General features: G+C 46.5%; 1 protein-coding gene across 1 annotated transcript in view; it reads left to right on the top strand.

The window, feature by feature from the left end:
• ASTN2 (astrotactin 2) overlaps positions 1-25,601 on the top strand; it is an 873,390-nt gene that overhangs the window by 495,829 nt on the left and 351,960 nt on the right. Inside the window, exon 11 of the mRNA XM_042963755.1 lies at positions 19,306-19,456. Coding sequence (XP_042819689.1) covers positions 19,306-19,456 — 151 coding nt within the window. The remainder of the gene's footprint in view (positions 1-19,305; positions 19,457-25,601) is intronic.

The raw sequence follows: 25,601 nt of genomic DNA, 5'->3' as shown, positions 1-25,601 counted from the left end.
AATGGGAATAGGAGTCCCCCAGAGGGTCATTCGAGAGGAAAGTCAGAGCCACATACGCAGATATACAGTGGTGAGAAAGGGCATGTCCCTGCTCCTTCTTGCATTCTTTTTATTTTTTGTTTTGCTGCTTCCTTTTCCCCAAGAATAATCTTCTGATAAATTTTTAATACTGTCACTTTGGGGGAAAGAGAGATAAAAATATGAATGCTGTGTTATTCATGTAGTATAATAAAACATAAGATAATATCAAGTGATACTAACATTGAATATGTACACTGTGCCAATAAAACCATCAGAATATCTGTGAGGACAAGTAGTGGCCGTCTCTAGATACACTGTTGTACCTAGAAGCCTACACATAGTAGCCACGTAGTGAATATATTTATTTTAGAACGAGTGCCAGATACTTTGCATATGTTACCCCTGATCTCATGATACATTCATCATAGATGAATAAGATGATATATACTGTAACCTACACTGAGTGGCCAGAGTTATCCTTTTAAACTGTAAATCAGATTAGCGTACCCTGCTCAAAACCCTCCAGTGCCTTTGCATTATACATGTAATAAAACCCAGAGTCCTTACCATCACCTCCAGGGTGCTCTGTGATATGGGCCCTGCTGCTCCTTGCAGGGCCAACCCCACCCCTGCCTCTGGACCTTTGCACTTGCTGTTCTCTCCGCTGGCAGCATGCTTTCCCCAGACTGCTTCTCTCCAGCACTTCCTGCTCTTGCTATAGGTCATCTCCCCGGGCCTCGGGTGGTCCTTTCCTGACCCGCCGTCTCCAAAACAGCATAGCCTCTCTCCATAAGGAATCTCTCTCTCAGTCCCTGCCTTCTTTTCCTTCACTTAGCCCTCTGGCTTTACACTGTGTATTTATAGTGTATTTAGAGCTCTCTCTCCCCTGAAACACAGCGGGCTCTCAATAATCACTCATTGAATTTGTCATTAAACTTATTTTTATATATTTCCACATTCCATCCATTCAGCGGCCCTATGAAATAGGCTTAATGTCCCCATATTCAGTAAAGGGACTTAGAACGTAATTAACAATAACAACAGCAGCAGCAGTTTCCGGAGCCCTTGCTCTAAGCCAGGTGCTGTGTTAATCACTCCGCATTAATTATCCCATTTTATTGTCTTAATAACCCTACAAAGCTTCCCTGACCACCTTACTAAACTAGCACAGGACCCCTCAGTCCACCTCAGCACTGCCTAGCCCGTTCTGCCTCAGTAACTGGTAACACTGAGGCTCCGTAACTCTTTATCCCTCACTCATTTGTTTCATGTTTGTGTCCCCCTACCAGAATATAAATGCTATGAGGGAAGGGAGTTTTTTTTTTTTTAATACACCATTTCCTTTTCTATACCGAGAGCAATGTGCGACATGCATTACGTGCTCAGTAAGTATCTTCTGGCATTTCCGAAATGTCCAGTCATTTCCCACACCGGAAAAGGAGCCCAGTTTGGAGACGAGGTCAGTCCTTCTTCGCTGCGTGTGCACGGTCTGCACTTGAGTACTTCAGAGACCGCGTAACTGGCCCGTGAGCACGGTCTCCACCCACTCCTCCCCTGCACTCCTCCTCCTTTTCCAAGCCCCCAGCAGGCCACACAGTGGCCTTGTCTGGAACAAGATGTGCACGGCAAGTCTGTGGGCGGATAATTGCATCTTCCCGGCACTGTGGGTCTGACAGCGTGTCTGTGGCCAGGATCAGGCTCTTTGCTACCTGGGGTTGTCTGCCCAGATCCTTAAAAGCTGGAGATGAGGGGATTAGTGTAGAAGTGAGGAGTGCACAGCTCCCCCATCCTCGCTGGACAGCACCACAGCCTACCCACCCTTCTGACATAAGGAAAGAACCTATTTCCCTAATTTTCCTGCACAAGTCTAAACCAGAAGTACCTTACAGTAGTAGGTACTTGATAGACATTTGTGAAATGAATGGATGGATGGATGAATGAATGAATGAATGAATGAATGTGCTTTCATATGAGTAAGTGAACTGCCCTATCGCAAATAGGGCAACTGAGGTTCAGAAAAGGGAAGCCACTAACATTTCTCACCTTAGCAGCAAGTGGGCGACTTGAGCCTTCTTCTCTCAGATTCCAGGTTCACTGGCTTTCTCCCGAACCCCATGGCCTCCCAGGCAGCACAGGCCCCCAGGCTCAGCCCTGGATTTGTAAAGACAGACAGCTTCCAGGTAAAGCCTGCCTGCTTGTCCGCCTGGCTGTGAGAGTGAACTTACCAAGTGACTCAGTGAACATTGGCCTCAAAGTACATTCTCTGCCTTTTCTCCTTTCCTGCCACCTGCTCATGCTCTTCCAGGTGGAGACGGGACTTTGATGGAGGCCTTCTGTGGGTCTCTGTCACGGGAGGCACAAGTCGGGTACCTCTGCTGGTCAGGACTGCCTGAAACCGTATCCTTTTCCAACTACCCTTCAAAAATCGTGACTCTTCATCTTGATCTTCTGTTGGTAAAACTCGGGACACACTGAACTGAATGTAGATGCTCTGAATTGAAATGTCCCTTCACCACTTGTAGACACAGTGCTGTTGATGTCATTCCCGTCTTCAGAAACTTCCAGTGGTTGGCCACAGCTTGCTTACGACAGCAGTCAGCAACCAAAGTAGACGTCCCGCATGGGGATACCTTGAAGAACTTCTAAAACGTACACAGGCATGAATAGTTTATAAGCAATTGATTTCCAACCTTAATGATCCTCAAGCTGTATGCCATTCTGCTTAAGAGTCAGATTCCAGGGGTCAACCTCTGATCGGCCTAATTCTCAGGTTACTTGCTCATTTATAGGCCAGAGGATTGCAAGACACTCTGATTGTTGCATCTACAAGACCATATCCAGGGTATATGTGTCTGTGGGGAGAGTGGTGTAAATTTCTATAAAGCTAACAGGGGTGCTGTTACTGGAAGGGAATGTAGATATGGTATAAACACATCTAAGGGCTGTCGACCCCATGGTCTTTCCTGCATTTTCACAAATCCAACCCAGTGAAATTCCACCTCCTTCTTGATTTTTTGTTCCAGTTATATGCACATTGTATATATGTAATGTTTTCTTGTTTTTTTTAAAACTATTATTCATTTTCCATACAGTTAGCTGTTCCTGGAAATCCTGACTTTTAAATTTTCACGTAGTATTACATGAATGAAACCATAGTGTTCACAATCGTTGTCACTGTGAAATATTTAGATCATTCCAAATTTTTTTTAATGTTTATTTTTGAGAGAGAGAGAGAGAGACAGAGTGCGAGCAGAGAGAGAGGGAGACACAGAATCTGAAGCAGGCTCCAGGCTCTGAGCTGTCAGCACGGAGCCCGACACGAGGCTTGAACTCACGGACTGTGAGATCATGACCTGAGCCAAAGTCAGACGCTTAACCAACTGAGCCACCCAGGTACCTCTAGATCATTCCAAATTTAACCATGTTGTTGATGATATCGTTAAGAACGTGTTTGTGGATACATCTTTACCTGCATTGCTGACGTCTCCTTTAAAAAGTACTACTTTGATCACTAGGTCAGATTGTATGAACACTTCAGGAGTTTTGATATATTTTGCCAAATTGCTCTTCATAAATGTTGGCAATTTACACCAGCACAAGTTGAATAAATGTTTCACTCTACCCTCATCAGCACTGAGAGTTATCACTAAACAAAAACACTTGTTAACTTGGCTGGTGAGTAGTTGGAAACTAGTACCTTTTTACCAAATAAATGCAAATTAAGATACAGGAAAGCTTCTGGAGAATAGTTGACATTTAGATTTTCATTCTCAAATATAAGGACCTATTTTCAGTCTGTAATCTTCTCCTCCTTCTTCCTTTTCCTCCTCTTCCTCTTCTCCTTTCCTCCCAGCATCATTGCTGAATTTTTTTTTTTTTTTTTTTTTGGTAAACGAGATACTTATTTTTGAATAAGCATATATATGTGCACAGCTTGAAATACCAAAGACCCAAGAGTGGAAGTCTTTCTCGATCTGCAGACCCAGCTCTCACCCACTCCCTTAACCCCACGTTAGAAGTATCATCCACTCTTTCTGAACTCCTGCAGACCTGTTTCCCATTTCTTTTCTGCTCTTTAAGACTGGGGGCTTGGTTGACGACAGAGGCCATGGCTTGTTATCATCTGCATTTCTGCTTCTAACACAGGGACAGGCATAGCAGGTGCTCAGTAAGTATCTTTGCAATGGATGGATGCATGGAATGATGGGTGGAGGGCTGGATGGATGGATGGACGATGGATGGGTAATTATTTTGTTGATGCTAAAGAAATTAAGAATCATCCTTTCAGGCTTTGGATACTTAACAGTCTTATAATTATGAATGATCACTGGGAAATTACCTGGTGAATTTTCACCACTTAAAAACCCCATTCATTTAACTATGCTACAGATAATGCTGATGCTTCAAAGTCACAATAGTTCTTGTTCAACAAATTAATTAATGTTTAATTACCTTAATTCACTATCCACTACAACATTTTTGGCAAGTAACTGACAGACTGGACACAGCCTTTTCCTGCCTGCAACTTCCATTCTATAAAGTATTTTTTTAGTAGGCAGCTAGAAGTGCTGGGATTCCAACTCCAAGTCCTCTCGCTGGGATCCTGAATGCTTTCTGATGTTCCAGACTGTTCTCTATAAATATATCTTTTAACGTTTATTTATTTTTGAGAGAGAGACAGAGTGCAAGCAGGGGAGGGACAGAGAGAAGCACAGAATCTGAAGCAGGTTCCAGGCTCCGAGCTGTCAGCACAGGGCCTGATGTGGGGCTCCAACTCACAAACGATGAGATCATGACCTGGGCCAAAGTCAGACATTCAACCGCCTGAACTACCCAGGTGCCCCCCAAACTGTTCTCTTTAAACATCTCTTTCTTTCCTTTGTTCTAACACCACTTGGGGTTTTATCTCCTTCCTACATCTGTGTTATAGAATAGATTTCCCCGCATTATAGAACAGAATTTCATTCTCCAGTATTTCTTTCCCTTCACTGGCACTTGGGCCCCTCCACTCCCCATACACACTTCCCTGGACACATACATTTCATCCTGTAACTATGCTCAAAACCTCTCAAACTGTCTCTCCTCCATGGTCCCATCACGGCGGACCATGGACACTGCTCAGAACATCAGGGGTCCAATTTTAAGCAAACCATCTTCCTCTCAGGGACTCAGTTTGTTCATCTGTAAAATGGAAACAAGACCAGGGACAACCGTGGCAGCCCAATAAAGTAATGCATCGCTTTAAAAATGCCTCCCCCACTGTTCTAGCTCTGGTTCGGTTTGGCCGGGAAGCATTTTCGGGTTACAAAGTGCCGTCCAGTTCCAGGAGTCCCTGTTACCCTACATTTCCCTCAGGGCTTCTGTCTACTCCCTTCCTGCAACGTTGCTGAAGTTCTCCCTGAAACTTGCCTGCCTCATGGAAGCTGGCCATGTCCAGAAGGTGGGAGAGCACAGGGCTGTGGCCACCTACAGGGTCAGGAGGTAATCAAGGCACAAAGGATAGTACAAGGAAGACACCTTAAAGGATACATACCTGTCAAGAGAGCATTTCTAGGCTGGTGACAACTCTTTTAACAGTGAAGTCTGGGGCACACCATGACCTTTTTAGTGGCTTGAGATTCCAAGGGCTCTTTATTTTAATGATTAACGGCTGTATTGAGGTATAATTGATTTACTGAAAAAAACTGCACATATTTAAAGTATATAGTCACCACCGTCAAGGTGCTAAACGTATCCGTCACTTCCCAAAGCTTCCTCCTGCCCCTTCATTTTGGGGGGCGTTGTTTTCGTTAGTCTCTTGCTTTGTTTGCAGTAAGAACACTTAACACGAGATTTACCAGCTTAACCAAATTTTAAATTGCATACCACTGTTTTGTCAGCCGCAGGCCCTGTGTTGTATGGCAGTCTCCAGAACTCATTTACACAACTGAAGCTGTGTACCCACTGAACAACGAACAGTTCCCCATTCCAAGCGGCTGAGTGGGCAGAGAGTGTCATGTTGATCTGTGTTTTTTATCTTTTCATCTCCCTAAAACTCTGGCCCTGTAATTCCCACGAGAGCCTTCAGCTCTTGAAAGCTCAAATTCTTTTAAAGACCAATTTGCCAGGAAATCAGGCTAGCGTATTCGTTCTTTGAGGAATTCCTCAGTGAGTTCTCATATTGTCTGTTTACGCATCTATCCATTCATTAAACTGTTCAACAAACACGCACCACCTCCCCGTTAAATGTCATTGTACTAGGCTCTGCAGGTGCACAAACTTCTGCCTTTAGAAACACACGGTGTGGTGGGAAAATAAGATCGGCCACCGCTCCTTCCTTCCCCCTCTTGAAGCCCTCCTTTCTTCGCTTCTGTGCTCAGACATCCACCATACCCTTTTCCAGGCCAAGCCCCATGCTGTCCGTTGGGTTGCTCACGGAGGAGGTGGGCCATATACACTTAGACTTCATGAAACGAGTTCTAATTGATGGTGGGATGGCATGGAAATTAAAAATGCCTCCAGCTTTGAACTCAGCCAGGAGCTAGGTTTGAAATTGATTAGGCCTGTGACCTGAAGCAAATCTCTGCCCCTCCCTTCGGGCTCAGCTTTGCATCTGTATAGTGGGGTTGTGCATGTCTCCTGCTGGGATGCTGTGAGTATCATAGCAGAACATGGTGCAGGTGGAGGACTTGTGATGCAGCTGCCACTCTATTATTAGTAACAAGAAAGCATACTCAGCATTCAGTGAGGCCACAGAGAACATGACTAATTTGGCTTGGCTGAAGGAAGGAAAGAATAAGTCTTCAAAGACAATGGGGATTTGTCAGCAGGGTGAAACTAACATGCCCTAGCTTTGGAGAAGCTGGTGAGACTGGAAACAAAGTTGCTGTCTATCGCAGTCCTCCTGCTTTTCAGCAACTTCTCCGCTGTCTCAGCAATGCTCCGCACGCCTATGCTCTAGGACTTGCTCCAGGTCCTGGCCAGTCCCCTGGGACGGAGGCACGTACTGGCTCCCCCTCTCCTGTGCTGGCGCTGGGACCCTGCGGCAGGCACGTGGCAGAGGCAGCCTGGCTGGGACAGGAGCCAGAAACAGAGGCCACTGGCAAGGTGGGGTTGCGGAGGGCAGGAGAGAAGCCCTCAGGGCCCACTCATAGCCTGGCTGCAGAGTGACAGCTGTCTGGACACGAGGCCAGAGTCACTGCCGTCACCACGCGCTCCCTACGTTCACCACCACGCAGGAATCTCCTGCAGGCTAGTGGCTGGAACTGTCAGGAACAGAAGAGGAGGAGACGGAATGTGCAAGACAAGGAAAGCGGAATGAGGGCTGCCTTTGGGGGGAGGCAGTGCTTCCCTGATCACCAAGGCCCTGTTCCTAAAGCCTTCTGGTTCCCAATTCTGACTTTGGGTAGAATTCCTGTAAGCAGTCTTCTACAAGTGGCATTCAGTGCCACACTCCGGGGAGAGCACAGACTTTATGACACGGTTGGATTCCTACTGTGGCTCCACTTTGAAGGAACCATGGTATTGATCGTGTATGACTTTCCCACTCCGAGACTCAGTTTTCTCATCTATAAAATGGGGTAACAAGATCTGCTCATGAGCTACCTTTACTCCCGCTCACTCCTCAGTTTAATAACGGGCTCTCTGCCTATTTCTCCAATACTCCTCCGTCCCCTCTAGCACATTTTAGTTACTCTGTGTTATCCTCTGATGCCTGTCATGCCTTTCTCCCCATCCTTTCCTCTTCCTTCCCTTCTCCTCCTCCTCCTCCTCATTGTCTTCCTTTAAAAAGTCTCCCTTGAAGAGCCAGTGTATTGCTACCTCCTCCAGGAAGCCTTCCCTAACCAGGCCAGGGAGAAATCATTGCTTCCTCTTGGGGATCTCATGTATTTTTATGCATCTATGCTATAATCGTTCCCTCATCTTCATAGCGTAAATCCTGTTGTCCCTGGCCCCAGCCTCTGCACTTCTTGAGGGTGGGGCTTTGTCTGGGCGCCTCTGGGTGCTGAGTATCTAGCAGATGGCCTGCTCCCCAGTAGGTGTTAAGGAATGCAGAAATGCATCGCGGCTGTGGGACATGGGGCAGCTCTAAGTGTGGGTGGCTGCAATAAATTAGTCTCACCCCAGGAGGAGCAGATGGGCAACAGAGAAGGACTAGCATTTGCATCTTTGCACAGGTGCACCATCTCGTTGATTTCACAAGGTCCCCCGCCACCCTGGAGGAAGCACAGCAGTGATGCATTCACAGATGAGCAGTCTGAAGCTCAGAGAGGGGGTCACTCCTGCAAAGATACACCCTTGAGAGCTTTGTGAAATTTTTGTGTGAAGCCAAAGTCTGTTCTCCCTTTGCCCTGCCACACATGCTCAGCAGGAAGGAAGATGGTGTGATCACAGCTGCGTTTTAATGTCCCTCCTCCTCTTCTCTAGACCCAAGCTTCCTGGTTCTACTCACGTACCAGCAGATATTCAGGGAGAAGGTTTCTCTATCAAAGTGTTGGTCTAGGCAGAGGCTCTCATCCTGGGGTCCATGCTGGAGGTCCATGAAATAACATGGCAAGATAATACGTTTTTACTTCCGCCAACCGCTCATTGGAAGTTAGCCTTTTCTTCTGTTATAGACATGGGTACGCTCACAGCACCTGTGACTCTGTCAGTGATAGAAATCGCGTGCAGTTTTAGGTCATCTTTCATTTGTTGCAAATGTCTTAAAATATAGTTTATGCTGGGGCGCCTGGGTGGCTCAGTCGGTTAAGCGGCCGACTTCGGCTCAGGTCATGATCTCACGGTCCGTGAGTTCGAGCCCCACGTTGGGCTCTGTACTGACAGCTCAGAGCCTGGAGCCTGCTTCAGATTCTGTGTTTCCCTCTCTCTCTGACCCTCCCCCGTTCATGCTCTGTCTCTGTCTCAAAAATAAATAAACATTAAAAAAAAATTTTTTTTAAAAATGTATAGTTTATGCTGATCACCACTTCCAATTTATGATCATTATTACATCTGTTACTAGATCTTTTTATTTAATGTGTCAACAAAGAAGGGGCGCCTGGGTGGCTTAGTCGGTTGAGCGACCGACTTCAGCTCAGGTCATGATCTCACAGTTTGTGAGTTCGAGCCCCGCGTCGGGCTGTGTGCTGATAGCTCTCAGAGCCTGGAGCCTGCTTCAGATTCTGTATCTTCCTCTCTCTCTGACCCTCCCCCATTCATGCTCTGTCTCTCTCTGTCTCAGAAATAAACATTTAAAAAAAATTTATAATGTGTCAACAGAGAAGCATATATAGATTATTATATTGCAGCTGGCTTTTAAAAAATCTGTTTTGATAAATGGTTTCTTTTGTAATGTTTTTTTGCATTTGCTTTAATGCATTTAAAGACATTAATCTAAGAAGTGGCCCATATGCTTCTGCAGATTGGCAGAGGGGTCCTGGGCACCCAGTTAAGAACCCCTGTTCTCCGGTTTGAGGAACGTTCAGGATTGACTTTTAAAAGCATGCTATTGTTAGTAACAACACAACAATAAAAATGAGTGCATGGGTGGGGTAGTTTGCAGAAGTTTGAATTCATTCATTCATCCACTCATCTTTCTGATAAAAATCTGGAAGCCTGTATAGCATTCTAGGCACTGGACTGCAGTGAGCTTGCCCGAGCTCTGCCTTCATGGAGCTTTTGTTATCTTGTGATCACCCTGGTAGGTAGAGTTAGGTGCTGTGGTCTGTGACCTGTGCTTGAGGAAAGGAGGCTCAGAGAAGCTGAATGAGTTATTAACGTTTCTTCGCTGATAAATGGCTGGGCTGGTTTGAGCCCATGGCTTCTTCATAGTAATGCACGGTAACACTTTCTGATTTCCCTGCTAATTGTATAAGCCCCTTGATTTCCTTAGGTGCAAAACAACGGCAATGAGCAATAGAATGGAAACAACGGGTACTGTCTCTTCTCACTATTTCACTCTTACATTTCCACCCTATCTTTTTGGGAAGCCACATCATGTTATTAGAAATCTGAGCTGGAAGGACCCCACGAGATCACACAATCGTCATAGAAATGTGGCACCTGAGGGGCTCAGGGAGGATAGAGAGTCACGGCGGGACACACAGCAGAGCGAGGCAAAGCCGGACCCAGATCCCATGCCTGGAGCCGCCAGCTCATGCTCTTTATGTTAGAGGACACAACCCCATTTGCTCTCTAATGGTGAGCTCTGCTGCTTCCAGGCAGCCCCCACTGCCATCCCAGGGCACGAGTGTCTTCCGCCCTCTCTGGGCAACAGGCACTCTCCCGGCTGGGCGTTCTGAGCAGTTGCTTCTGAGAACGCAGTGCCCTCCCACCCCTGGGCCCGTCTTAATGAGCTTCTCTCTGAGATGAGATCTGCTAGAAGCTCTCAATGACTTCATGTGGGTATTTCATAAATAAATAATCCTCAAGCCTCAGCATTTGTCACTGAACCTTTTTAATAATGGTTCCTTTTTAATATGATGATGGGACTCACAGGGGCAGGAGAAAGGGGGTGGGGTGAGGAGAAGAATTCCTACGACCGAGCAGTTAGAAGGAGGTGATGGCTTTTTGCCAAGGAATGATGGTCTCAAAGATCAGATGGACTCCATGGTCATTGTGCGTGGAGGGGTGGGGGGGGGGGCGGGTCACACATTAGGAGTGTCCTCGTGTGACAGAACGCCTCAGGCTGGTTTGGCTTCAGGGCCTGATACTCTGGGGAAATCCACTTCCCCCACTTCTCTGGGGAAACACCCAACTCCCATCCTCAGCTCCCTAGAGTAGATTGGCCGCCCCTGCCATATGCTCTCACAGTACCCCGTATTTTTTAAGCATCTATCATCGTTTGTAATTATAGACGTAGACATACGACATACAGACACAGACATAGGCCCAGATTTGGTTGTAGGCATAGATAGGACTTGCTGGGTGACTGGGTAACTAAGCAGTACGTTCCAAGAGAACAAAGCCTGTCCTGTTTGCTCTTTTCTTCCTACAGAACCTGCAGCTCCCCCCACCCCCAGCAGTGAGTACTGGGTAAATATTTGTGAAATGAACAAATGCATTTCCAAAACACAACAGCCCCCTGTTGAGGTCCCTGTTTGAGCCTGGCGGAGATGGGGGGCTTTGACATCTTTTATCTCATCGAGTCCTGACCACACAATCCTGTGAGCTGAATGTTACTGTCCCCATTTCACAGATGGGCAGTGGACACTCACGATCGTTTTCTTTTTGTCCCCAAGACCACACAGCTGATGGGCCCCCTTTGTCCCTCCCCTTCCTCCACCTCCTGTGCTTATTCATTGAACAGCTGAGGCACAGCCAGCACACTGAGGGACGTGAGGAAGGATCTCCGCGTGCAGGAAGCTCGTGAGCTACTCAAAGGCACAGACACATGCAGGAAGCTTTGAGACCACTCTGCACAGCAATACATATTCTTGACCTAAATTACTGCGAACCGTAATTGCTAGAGGAAGGGGAATGATGAGCATCAGCTGTAACACCAGCCCCAGAATCTCCAGCTGGGAAGGGATCTTAAGGAGGAAAACAGGACACTGCTCTCTGCCTCAGAGTCAGACCCACCAGGGCAGAGCCCCAGCTCTGCCACTCTGACTTACTGTGTGACACAGGACAAGCCCCCAGCTCTGCCAGTGCCAGTTTGTGCATGTGAGTGTGTGCGTTCCTTTCTTAGTCAACAGAAGGGGTGTACGAATAGCACCACCCCACAGGGCTATGGCAAGAAGTGATGAGATGGACCATGTGAAGTCAAAGCTCTCGTGTCTTGAGTTGTCAATAGATATTAGCCATGGTTGTTGTTCCCACCACCATGAGATTGTGCAGATCTCCCTGGAGGCTTGACGGTCCCCCACCACCAGCCCAGAACATGGCCATCCCACCTCAGTCTGCGTTCCTACATCGGCCCGCTGCAGGACCTTGTAAGACCTTGTTCCTTCCCATTGCTCAATAACTCCGATTTTACAAAAGCCCAAATCTGCCTCCTTGTGGCCTGTGTCAGCTCACCTCTGCCTGGAACCCTTTTATAACTAATCTTTATAAAGCACTTGACGTATGCCAGCCACTGCCCTGAGGCTGTTCCTACATTGTCTTTGGCTGGTCTCAGAACAGCCTTCATCCTCAAAATGGTGCCTCACTTTCTTCTTCTACAAAATGGGGATGATCATATCATTTACATCATTGTTTTGTTTTGGTTTTTTTAATGTTTATTTATTTTTGAGACAGAGAGAGACAGAGCATGAATGGGGGAGGAGCAGAGAGAGAAGAGGTAGACACAGAATCCAAAGCAGGCTCCAGGCTCTGAGCTGTCAGCACAGAGCCCGACGCGGGGCTTGAACTCACGGACCATGAGATCGTGACCTGAGCCGAAGTCGGACGCTTAACCGACTGAGCCACCCAGGCGCCCCTGTTTTTTTGTTTTTTAATGAGGATTAAGTAGGTCGACACAATCATTGCTTGGTACACTTTAGGGCATATTATGAATGCCCAGTAAACATTAACTATTATTGTTGTTTTCATTGCCATAATGATTTTTATCAAATACCAACCTATGTTACTAGTCTAAGTAAAAGTAGGCTCTGCCTAAAACCCTTTGGTGGCCACCTCATAGGTCCCAGGGCGAAGTCCAGAATTGCCAGGGCCTGGCACACAGAACCTTGCCTAGCCTGCCTCCTGGCCCATCATTTGCCACACCCTACTTCCTCCCAGCCCTCCTGCTTCATTGCATCGATTAAAGTTTCCTTGCCTCTAGGCCTTAACTTATTCTGTTCCATCTGCCTGGAATACTTATATCTTCTTCCTTTGCCTAATTCCCGCTCATCCTTTATGTTTCAGGTTCAGTACTGCCTCCTCTAAAAAGCCTTGTCTGGCCCACACTTCCAGGGTCTGGCTGAAGGGGGCCTCTTTATGAACCTGTGGCCCCAGTTATATTGTTAGGTTAACATCTGTGGTGTGTTTTTCTACCTCCTTAGCATATGCTATGTCACACCTATTGCCGTGTGCTCCAGGAACCAGCACAGGGCCCAGGACAGATTCGGCATCCATGAAAAACTTGAATGAGTAAACGGACAGTATGTGGTTCTCGGTCCTTGCCTTCTCCTGCATTGGGCTCCTTACACTCTGAAGTGCAACTTTGAGGACGCCAATTACCACCAGCCTTTGGGCACTTTCTGTGTGGGGAACATTGTGCATATATTGTCTGGTTTATTTCTCATGCCAGTTCTGCCACCTGCGTGCTCATATGCCCATTTTTCAGATGAGAAAGTAGAGACTCAGAGTGTAAGGGACTTGCCCAACATCTCATAGTGAGTGAAGCCAGGAGTCAAAGCTGCTGCAGATCCACTCATCTACACTGCTGCTCATGCTTCTGGAGCTGAGAAGCCTGTCTTAGGTTCCTCCCTCTATGGATGCTCAGGAACAAGTGTGCCGTTGATATTAGAGGATGATTAGTCTGCCCCCTGGGGTCTTGTCACTGTCTGGGCCCTGAGTCATCCATTCACACCTCTCTGTGAGTGACACAGACGTCTCCAGGTGTTTATTAACAGCAGGCTACGTCAGCAACTGTTCCCAGCTGCCTTGCCTGATGTTCACCCTGTGTGGGGCTCCGCTGACTCAGCGGAATGGAGCCCAGGTGATGCATTTGCACTTGAACAATCAGTGCAGGGATGGCAGCCTCACTCAGCCTGGGGGAGAGGGGGTGTCTGGTTGACTCAGTTTTTTTAATGTTTTATTTAATGCTGAGAGAGAGACAGAGTATGAGCAGGGGAAGGCCAAAGAGAGAAGAAGACACAGGATCTGACGCAAGCTCCAGATTCCGATGCTTGGACTCACGAGCCATGAGATCATGACCTGAGCTGAAATTGGATGCTCAACCGATTGAGCCACCCGGGCTCCCCTGGTTGACTCAGTTTTGAAACCAGCAGTATCAGGAAGAATTGGGATGCCTAAGCTGGAGAGTAGCTTGGAAACAACTTGGACAGTGTCCAGACCTGGCAGGTGCAGGAACAGAGGCATGGAGAGGCCAAAGGAGAGCTGTAGTAATGATCAACTCAGCACCTGACCCGCAGTGGGTGCCCAGATATTTCTTAATGAATGGATTATGAATCAGTTTGCACTGGGCTTCTGTGCATATCATGTCATTGTGTTCTTACAACGATCTTATGTGGTTGGAAGCTAGAAACATACTGTTTCCACTTTACAGATGAGAATACTGAGGCACAGATGAAACTTCATGTAGGAGAAAGAATGTGTGTTCCGGAGTTGGGCATACCTGGCTTCAAATCCTAACTCCAACCCTGACCTGAGTGTTTTCCCATTAAAAAAAAAAAAATCAAAAAGGATATAGCAATCCAGCCTGCCATGGTTTTTTTTTTGTGCATATAGTTTTAGTGAAGCATATCGATGCTAATTCATTGCATTTTGCATATGGCCATTGCATATTTTCTGTGGCTGCTTGTGCATTACAAAAGCAGCTTTGAGTAGTTAGATCAGAGACTGTAAGGCTTACAAAGCCAAAGGTATTTACTATGGATTCCTATAAAGAAAAGCTTGCTGACCCCTGTTCTGCCTGGGATGTTAGGTACTTAATGAAAGTTGGTCTTTTCTCCTCTCCAATGAGGGAGAAGTGGTTTCATCATGGTTCTTTTTCTGAGACTTTATAGGCCTTGTAAATACCATCGTGTAACATGCAGAGTCTGGAGCTGGAAGGGCTGATGTGATGTTAGGAGCACTGAAGAAAGAGCCAAGGAGTAGAGGGTTCTAGTCCTGGCCCTGTCCTACTGTGTAAGCCTGAGGGCTTTCCTGTGAGCTGTGAATAGTGGGTTGAGTCATGCCCCCCCAAATTCATGTCCACCTGGATCCTCAGAACATGACCTCATTTGGAAATAAGGTCTTTGCCAATATAATTGAGATAAGGACATAATGGATTTGGGTAGGTGCTGAATCCAATGGAGGGTGTCACTGTAGGAAGAGGAAAAAACAGTGATGCAGGAAGAGGGCCATGTGAGGGTGGAAGCAGAGGTTAGACTGATGTGGCTATAAGCCAAGAGATGCCAAGGGTTGCCAGGAGCCATGGGAAGCTCTGAAGAGACCAGGAAGGATTCTCCCCTAGGGTCTACAGAGGAAGCATAGCTCTGCTTACACCTTGAGTTTGAACTCCCAACCTCCAGAAGTCGGAGAGAGTAAGTTGCTGCTGTTTTCAGTCATCTGGTTTATGGTACTGGTTATGCACCTCTAGGAAATGAGTACACACGTTGCCCTGTCTTATTCCAAGACGGATAGAGGCTACTGTGGCAGGTACACAGGCCAGGAGGCAGTGCTGGGAAATATGCAGAGGCTGTATACGTTCTACCCTTCTGGTTCTTCCTCCTCAAAGACACAGAGGTTGGACGCAGGTTTCTACGGGCTTTCCTGTTGTGAGAGCTCTGACTTATCCCGAGGGCCCAGAGCAAGTTGGCCCAGCACAACTATGGCATGGGAGGAAGCTCAGGACCTGACATCAGGCACACTTGGGTGCATACCCCGGCCTCTCCACCTCGTGGACAAGGGCTAGTGACGAGACCCCCCAAGACCTAGTCTCTCCAGCTGCGTGGTAGGAGTAAAAATGTGTGTCATAGGACAACGGTGAAAGTCAAAGGAGAGGGCACAGTGAAGGAACCTAGCATGGCCCTCCATGCACAGCAGGTGTTCAGGAAGTTACAGATGATGAAGATGTTAGTGCTGATGGCAATTTCTGGCAAAGCTGTGACTCACCCAGATCTCTCTGTCACCCCAGCCCACCTCCACCTGCAGCGCTAGTCCCTTGATCCTTTGCGCTCGGCTACTGGGGCAGCTTTAAAGCTCCCACAGACCCCAAATCCCGGACTCAGCAGCTGGGATGAGGGATTAAGTCTGGAGTTAAGAGAATGTCTGAGTCTGCCTTGAGCTACTTCTCTCACTTGTGCAGGATGATTCTTCATTTCTGTAGCCTGACACAATCACTGCTAGACTCAGTAACAGCCCCAGTGTCAGGTCTTTGTGTTTTAAATAATGTTCTCCTCATGTAACTGATGTTTATGCAGAATCAATCCTTTCAAAAGCTAACAGCCTCCTTATTTGTACAGCCTGAGCTGTCTCCAGGTTCCACTGCAAGGTGACATTTTTTGCTTGTTTTTCTCTTTTCTTCTTTGTTTTTCTTTGTCATTCTCTGACTGCTCTCTGGGTCCCTGTGTGTGTTCTCTTCCATTTACACAGGGTCTTTTTCTTCTTCCATTCTCTTTCTGAGCCTGTCTCCTTCCAGGTCCCAGTGCCCATCTCCTGCACCCCTCCCCATCCCTTCCCCTCCCCACCCCCTGCTCCATACACAGTGTCCCTGTTTTGTTTACCTTAATGTTTTCTCCTTTAAAATCTTGGTATTTCTTACTCCGGTTTCTCCCTAATCTAGCTCTTCATTTCTGTCTCTCTTTTCACATACTTTGTCTGCCTTCATCTTCCTCTTTTTTAGTCTCTCTATATGACACTCCTCTGGGTGTCTCTGTCTCTCTGTCTGTCCTTCCTTCCTTCCTTCCTTCCTTCCTTCCTTCCTTCCTTCCTCCCTCTTTCCTGCCTCTCTTTCCTTCCTTCCACCCATCTATCCATCTATCCATCCATCCATCCATCCATCCATCCATCCATCCATCCTGTCCATCCATCCAGTTCTTTCTTTCTAGCAATGTTCTACATGTGTATCTCTTTATGTGGTCTCACACTTTCTCAGCCTGTCTCTCCCTCTGTCTTTATCCCCTCTTTTTACTTCTCACTTCTTCTTCCTCTAAGGTTATTCATATTTTAATAGCCTTAATGTCTTCGCAGGATCCTCAGCTCTTTCCATGATTCCCAAATGGCAAGTCTATCAAGAGCCTCAGTTCAGGAGCGGGTTCATTCTCTTCCCCCATTCACCTGCCATCCTGACCTCATTCTGTGTAAAGCTGGGAAATGAGGGATAGTCTGGCAGCTCTCCTGCCATCTTCTCTGTTGTCCCTATACTAAAGATTTGATCATGAAAGACTTGGGAGGGGATCCTAGACTTGGGGATGGACAGGGGAGTGTCCTGGTGGAGAGACCCTTGGTGAAACCAATGATAGGTAGAATCTGCATCCAAGCCTTCCAATGTTTTCTTTGTCTTATCTGAAAAACATTTGCTTATCACAGGTTTTTTGCCAGGCCTTGTCCTGAGGGCCAGAGAGGGATGAGTTTACTCTTGAGCCATTTGCTCAAAAAGCTTAAGGTCTCCCTGGGAAACCATAGAGCCAATGATTAAGATCAATGAGATAATAGATTTAAACAATGTACTCAGAGGGAAAAGAAATTAATTCTGGTTGGGGGAAATAGAGAGGGTTTCCCAAAGGAGGTCATAGCAAGCTCTATGGAGGGAAGGCCTTTGTCATGTGTCACTTCTGCATCCACAGTACCTAGAACAGTGCCTGCTACGTAGTAAGCACTCAGTAAGCACATGCAATACATGAATGGATGGATGGGTGGATGGATTTGAAGCGTTTTGAAGGATTCTTAGGATTTTGTCAAGGAGAAAAGTTAGAGATGAGCATCCTAGACCCAAGAGCATGATTAAAGATTCAGAGAGGTGAAGGTGCATACTATACTCAGATCCCTTCTTCAGGGCTGATCTGCCCATCCCCCGGACCGTGGCTCATGACTCACACAGCTGTGTTCCTCACTGGTCATTGCCCTCTGCCTTGTGCAAGGATACCAGATGACAGCCTTTGGCCAGTGACTGGCCAACAGGGTGTTGCAGAGGGCTGGTCCCTTGCCTCTAATCAGGAAATCCTTAAAGGACCACCCAGCTCCAGAGCTCCCCTAAGGACAAGGTGAGGCTTTAGATCTACGTACATTAACCACATGGCAGGTCAGCCTCTCCCTTGTCCAGTCCTGTCTTGCTTACTTTTCTAAGAGTATGTCAGAGGGATCCTTGGTAAACCTGCTGTATGCAACTGTTTCAGAGTCTGTTTTCAGAGAAGCTAACCTAAGATTATGTGTTTAGGGAATGAGACCTGTGGCTCACCAATAGAGAATATGAGGACAGGGTAAATGGAGCTGGACAGGTAGGCAGAACCAAATTATGAAGGACCTTGAATGCCAAGGAAACTAATTTAGATTTTCTTCTGTAAGTAATGGAGAACTATTATTAATCAATGAGGTTTCTAATTTAGAGCTGGAATTTATCAAGTTCTCTGGCAGTCAGTACGGAAGATGACACAAAAAGGGATCATACCGGAGACAGAAAATAAGCTAGGACACCAAAACCTAGAACTCCAGGCCTATGGAGGAAAACAGTGGTAGAAGGATGAAGGATGGTCCACGGGCATCTCCCTTCCTTCGTATTTCTGGATTCCATGAGCCTTACATCATGGGATAATGCGTATTTCTTCACACTGTCCATGGTGTCCCTTTAGTATCTCATGCACCTATGGGCATCACAGATACTCCAGTGCTAGGACATCCTTATTTGGGGCTCTTTTGCCAGAAAATAGCATCCAGAAACTTCTGTCTGTGTATATCCTCTAATAAAATTTTGGCAGATCCACAAATTACGGTACCTAGTCCAGTGTTTTCCCTTGGGAACCTCATTTGGGAGGAATGATGCATTTGCCTAGAATCCTGTGACCTTTCCAACAGCTTTCCTATGGTGTCACTTTTATGCGATAGCATGAAGAGCACAGTTCTGGGGTTCTAGAGTCAAACAGTCTGTGTTTGTGCCTTGGCCCTGGTATTTATTGGCTGGTAATTTGGGGTAAGTCCAATACCTTGTATAATTTCAATTTATATCAAAATTAGGAATATTAGGAAGACACCCGTTTTGCAGAGTTGCTATGGGGAGGTCTGGAATCTGTAGAAACATATGTAATGTAAGTTAAGAGTTGTATAGTGGGAGGGGCTTGATCTTTGGACTCAGCTGGAACTTGGCACAAACTTCAATTCTGCCACGTTACAAGCTGGGTGGACTTCAACAGGACATTCAACTTTCTGAGCCCTAGTCTGCTTATTCGTAAGATGGAAATCTCATGCCTGCCTTCCCAAATTATGGGGATTGATGGAATAAAGAATGCAATGTCCCAAATATATTCCCCTTGATCGCAAGTAGACAAACATTGTGTCATATGATGGCATACCTGTTAATTTTTTTTTTCTTATTAGTTTTTTCTCAAATATGGATTGGTATCATTTTCTTGGTTACAAATATCGTGAATGATGATCTTAAATGTGATGAATGCATATTTAATTTTTTTAATCTAATGATACACGTGTCTCTGGGGTTTAACCATCCCCTTTGTCTCCAAGGGAGGAAGCGATGCTGTCCACATACTTCGAAACCATCAACGACCTGCTGTCCTCCTTTGGGCCGGTTCGTGACTGCTCTCGGAACAATGGGGGCTGTACTCGAAACTTCAAGTGCGTGTCTGACCGCCAGGTGGACTCCTCAGGATGTGTGGTAAGTGCCCTTGGCCCATGAACATGGTGCTGGCCCAGGTACTAAGACTGCTCTCTGGAAGCCCCTCCTTGTGAGGGGGGGGAGTGGCTTGTGAAGGAGAATCACACTACTCATAGCTCCTACCTCTATGTCCTCTTTGGCACATCAGGCTTCCTTGGTTTCCTCATCTGTAAAATGGGTAATTAAACCTACCTTGTGGAAGTGTTGGAAGAATGAAATAGCAGCACTTTAGGGCCCAATATGCAATACGTCCTTAAGAGCTCCTGGCCTCAGGTAGGTTTCTGTCCATTTGGGAGTGAGATAGGGCATGTCTTATCTCTGTGAACACAATGGGTCCATGTCAATGAGATGTCTAGAAGAAAACGTGTCAGCTGAGATTTTAAAGTTGGTAGAAAGTGGGGAAGTTAGTGGTGAACTGGCTTCAAAAGATGAGTCACCTTCCATTAGGAAAAGAGTGGGCAGGGTGCGTGGGTGGCTCAGTTGGTTAAGCCTCTGAATCTGGTTTCAGTTCAGGTTATGATCTCATGGTTCATGGGTTCAAACCCCACATGCAGCCCTGAGCTGACAGTGCTAAGCTTGCTTGGGATTCTGTCTCTCTCTCTCTCTCTCTCTCTGCCCCTCCCAGGCTCTCTCTTTCTTTCTCTCTCTCTCTCAAAATAAATAAATAAACTTAACAAAGAAAAGAGTGGGGATGGCCAAAGCAAGGGCATGGAGAAGTATGGCAGACTTGGTTGCATAGAACTCTAGTATCTGGCGTGGGAGAAGGACACAGAAAAAGATATGTGAGGATCTTTGTTGCCTACAGAAGAGGCTCCCAGATTGGCTGGTTTGTTTCATAGGAATGACCTAGGGGGCTTGTTTAAAATGCAGGTTCCAGGAGCACCTGGTGGCTCAGTCAGTTAAACCTCCGACTCTTGGTTTCGGCTCAGGTCATGATCACACAGTTTGTGAGATCGAGCCCCACATCGAGCATGGGATTCTCTCTCCCCTCTCTCTCTACCCCACCTCCCCGCTCAAAATATATGTTTTAAAAATTAATTAAAAAAATCCTTAAAATGCAGGTTTCAGGGTCCCACACCAGTAATTTTGATCCGATAGAGGGGTTAGGGCCCAGGAGTGTAAAACTGTAACAATTTAATGAGTGTTGTATGTATGGGGAGGCAGTGGTGTCACAGAAGCCCATTTGAGAAACGTCACCCTACAAGCTGAGCTTCTTCACCTGGCATTCGGTGCTTTCTTGATTTGATTTCGGTGCTTTCCAACCTCTCCAGCCTTTTGCTTCATTTTACACTAAGGCCAGTGGAATGAATTCGATGTAGTTGTCTGAACATACTTGCCTATTTAATGACTCCGAGCCTTTGCTCCCGCCATCCTTTTGCCTAAGGTCCTTCCCCCAACCACCCAGCCAGTGTAGCAAACAAGTAGATCTCTTTCCAGATTTGTCTTCTTTTCCTTCCCCATCTTGGCTAAGTGACCACTCTGTTCTAAGGATCATCACTGTTGTCATGCACCTGTTACATCTGCTATATCCTCTGTAATCATTTATTGCACAAACTGCCTTTTTTCAAGTTTATCCTGCCCAGTGAACTGAGAGAGAACCCAGGAATCTGTCGATTTAACTTAACACCCCAACTGTCTGTGTAAACAAGGATGAAAGAAAGAAGGGATGGAGGGAGGAACGGGGCCAGGGATGTGAATTCCTGCTTTGGACTAGAGACCACAGGAAATAGAATACACATTCCACTCTTAATGTTCCTGCACCACAGCTAGGGAAATAGACAGTGGCTGGGAGCCCAATACAAAGAAGAAGCTTCTAGAGATTGAGACAATGGAATTAAACTACATTTTAGACTCAAAGATCAGCAGATCTTCAGAAGTGGAGGGGCAATTAGAGATCTTTTTTATTATAATTCTTGGGATCATAAGGATAGAAACTCAGAACTAGTTTAGGCAAAAAGAGTAAATGTATTGGATCTAACAGAAGTCTAGGCACAGTAGGATTAAGGGGTTTAAACAATGTCATGGGATCTGTCTTCTCTTCACTCTACTTTCCTCCGAACCATGTCATTCACTGGACAGCGTCCCCATTCAGTAAGTCCTGTAGGACAATAACATCTCTTTCCCAGTTCCTCCAGCTCTAGTCACAGGATCTCGTCTCATTGGGCCACCTTCATCCTCATGCCCATCACTGTACCAATTGCTGTGGTCAAGGGGAAACACTGGGCTCATCCCAGACCCAGTCATACCCGAGACTTTGGCCAAGTGCCAGCTGCACCTACAGTACATGGTAGTGAGTTGGGGGAAGGGCACAGACTCTCAAGGAAAAGTAGGGTACAGGCAACAGAAAGGGGGGTTGGTGACAGCGGCTGTCTACTTCAGAGTATTGCAAACCAACCCTCCATTTTGCGTATTAGAAAAGTGAGGCCCTCTGAGAGAGAGGAGGAATTGCCCTAGTCTTAAAGCCAGTCAGTGGGCATGCAAATCAAAAGGATGTCCCAGAACGTCTGTGTTGTCTCCACAACAGAAAGCTGATATTTCTGAAAGGCATGAGTTGCCTGCCTCTATTTCCTTCTTTCATCAGTTCCGTTTCCCGAACTAATTAAACTCCCTCTCCTTGAAGATAGATGTCCCAGAAGAACAAAACGTCAGAATGCAGAGGGATGCACACATGTGTGTGTGTCTAGGTAAGAGTTGTCTCTTTTCCCTCTCTCATCAGCGTGAACTGGAAAAATAAAAAGAGAGAGAGAAAGAACATTCGTTCCCTGGAGGTTAAGAGAAAATTCAACAGTTTGATGAGGTTGTCAAAGACCTTCCTCCCTAGATTAAGGATTTAATGTTAAAGCTGCAACTCCAGGGCTCAATGGAGGTAAGGCACGCTCTTCTCTGTGCCTTCAGAATACATGGGGAGACACCCACTCCTACACTGAACTTGAAAATCTCCCTCATTTCTTTTTGGTATTTCTGCGTAGAGAAACTGTTTCTTACAGCTCCACTTCTAAGAAACTCAATTTGGTAAAAAAAAAGAAAAAAAAAAAAGAAAAAAAGTAGTAATAATACCTTATATTTTTAGAGCACTTCAGAGTTCCCCAGACATGTCTGCCTCCAATAACTCATCTTCACAACAAACCTGAGCAGCGGGCTCCCCGCCCATGTGGGAAGCAGAGTGACTTCCCAAGGTATCACCACAAGGTGGCCAGGTAGAGGCCCAAGAATGTGTTTTAAGTATTATTCTTCATGCCACAACCATTTTGGCTTGCTTTCCTGTGATTCTGAGTGGAGATAGTAGCGGAGAAGCTTGGAAGGAAGACTGGGCTAAGCAAATTGGGCTTAAGCCCTGGCTTGGTCATCCGTGAGCTTTAGAATCTACGTTCACCTCATTAGCCTCAGTTCCTTCATCTTTCAGAAGGAAGCAGTAGCTCTTGAACTTGTAGGTTGTCTGACAAAGAATATAACCGGAGATGATTAGGGATTCACAAAATGTCACTTATGTGCAAGATGATGAGACCAGGATCGCTGATGTTTTTATGCAGTGGATATGATATTTGGGGCCACGAAAGCTCAGGAGCACAGCCTATTTAATTTTCTATAATGTTTCTGTAACCGAATTTCATTTCTGTTCTGCTCCATCCATTGGTGGTGGAAACTTAATTCTAGTTTAATTCAGGTGCTCTGCCTCCCGCCTCTTCCTGAGTGTACAAGTTCAAAGGGGGCTGATGTCCATCCATGCATGGGGCTGAGGGGTGGTTCTGTACTCGACAACTACCTGACAGTTCTAGCGCCTGCTGTCTTGTCTGGCCCTTGTCCATCACTGGTATTGTGCCAGCACCGCCCTGTTCCCATGTGATTTATAGGCATGTGGCTTATCCTGGCATCTTCTGCCTTGCTCTCTCCATCCCCACCACAAGGTCCTTTGAGGCCAGCTGGCTTTGTGCATCAGATAGCTTTACCACCCTGCTGAGGGCATGAGGACAGCAACTCCTCTTGACCACACTGGGGGCATGAGTGTCGAGAGGAACCAGCTGAAGACCTCTTGATTTAGGCCGACCATGAAGGCACTTGTCGTTGGCTGCTGTCATGCCATGGAAGAGCACTTGACTGTGCCGCCATCCCCCCAGGTGCTATCTGGCAAGTGAGGCAGGAACAGTCTTTGCTTTCCAGTCCCTCAAATTCACCTTATCTTCTATAGCTCGTCATCCTCTTTGGCACCTCGTGGGCAAGCCTGGTACATATGAAGTGCAGGATCTCTTTGAAGGACATTCTCTACCATTTTCAAGACCATCTTGTTTCATTTCCAACATTCCTGTCTTCCCATGCTCAAGTGATCCTTACTTCTTTGGGGTGGGGGGCAGGTGGAGGGTGGAGAAGCCAGTGCTCTAACATATCACAGATTTCCCATTACTGTCTTATTATCATCTCATTTTACCTTCTATCTAGACCTCAACTTCTGAACCCACAAATGAAAAAAAAAAGTGGGCACATTTGGCTTCGTTTTCTGGTTCTTCTATGGTAATTCCCCTGGGATACTGTGGTCCTCAAGTATATAGTTGTCCAGATTGGGAAGGGTCACTTGGTATATGGTGGGCAGCATTATAGCCCCCCCAAGGAAATTTACATCCTAATGTCTGGAGCCTATGAATATTTTACCTTTCATAACTAAAGTGGAGATTAAATTCACATACAGAATTAAGGTTGCTAATAAGCTGACTTTTAAAGAAGGAGATTGTCCTGAATTATCAGTGCGAGCCCAGTGTAATCACAGTGTCCTTCAGTGTGGAAGGGGGGGAGCCAGCACAGAAGTTCAGAGCGATGTAACATTGCCACCTCTGAAGATGGAGGAAAGGAGTTACAACCCCAGGAGAAGTCTCTAACAACTGGGAAAGGCAAGGAAATGGATTCACCCCTACAGCCTCCAGAAAGTCGTGCCACCCTGCCAATACCGTGATTTGAGCCAATTGAGAACTTTGTTGGCCTTCCAGCCTGTGGAACTGCAAGATAGTACATTCGTGTTGTTTTAAACCAGCAGGTTGGTGGTAATTTGTTGCAGCGGTGAGAAGAAACTAATGCAGGGTGAATAAAAATATTGTCGGCGAGAATACAGAGGGTGATCCAAGAGATGCCACGCAAAGAATCATCTTGTTATTTCGATTTTCAATTATTTCTGGGGAGACCCTCACCGCTTGATCAGAGATGGAGGAAGTAACAGTGAACGAAGCATCAGAGAAGGGAGGGAGGCTTGCGTTCCCCTTCGGTGTGCTGAAGGGTAAAACGTTGTTATCTATTAGAAATTGTATAAATCTGACACACGTAATGATGTCGCCAAGGCCCAGTTTGAAAAGTAAGCTGTGGTTCCATTTATTCCGTGTGGCAGTACAAACATGGTGAAATTTTAATCACGATAGAGGACAAAACCAAAGAAAACCATGGGTACTTTATCATAATATTGTGTGGAGGACACTCTGGCCATCCCTGTGTGGCTGCTGCCCCTGAAGCATTTTGCTCAGGCTCCTCCTTGGTGTTGCCCAGGTTCTCCCAGCGGGGGAAGCATCCTCTTGATGGCTTCAACCTCAGACAAATCTGGGGATCGAAATCTGTTCTCTCAGCCCCTTTTGAAATGGCAATTCACAGCTTACCTCCATTTTCCCAATGTTTTTCTCACGTTTTGTCAGTCAGGAATATGGGAAGGGTTCAGCTGGGTTATTTGTCTCTGATGTGTGACAGGGGGGCCATCTAGAGTTGGAGGATTTCTTCCATGAGGGTCCCTTCACTTACTTAGAAGGTGCCGGAATAGCAGACAGTCAAGCCTGGCCATGCTGGACCTCATCTCTGCCCTGGGGCTGTCAACTAGAGTGCCTGCCCATCGCCTTTCCATCGGGCAGGGCTCGTCAGGCCACAGAGGCTCGGTCTGCAGAGGGAGCATCCCAGGATCAGGTGTTCCAAGAGCAGAGACAGAAGCTTCAAGGCTTCTTAGCACCCAGCCTCAGAAGTCCCAGAACATCATTTCTACCCCATTCTGTTTGTCAGGCAGGTCATTAAGGTCAGTGTAGATTCATAGAGAGGGAATTGGACTTCACCTGTCGATGGGGAGAGCAGCAGAGAATGGGTGGCTCTCTTTAATCTACCTTCTTCCTGTAGCATGGACGCATGG

This window comes from Panthera tigris, chromosome D4 (assembly GCF_018350195.1).
Source record: "Panthera tigris isolate Pti1 chromosome D4, P.tigris_Pti1_mat1.1, whole genome shotgun sequence".
Taxonomy (NCBI): domain Eukaryota; kingdom Metazoa; phylum Chordata; class Mammalia; order Carnivora; family Felidae; genus Panthera; species Panthera tigris.
The sequence above is the reverse complement of the archived record's forward strand: the minus strand, read 5'-3'. Positions and strand labels throughout refer to the sequence as shown.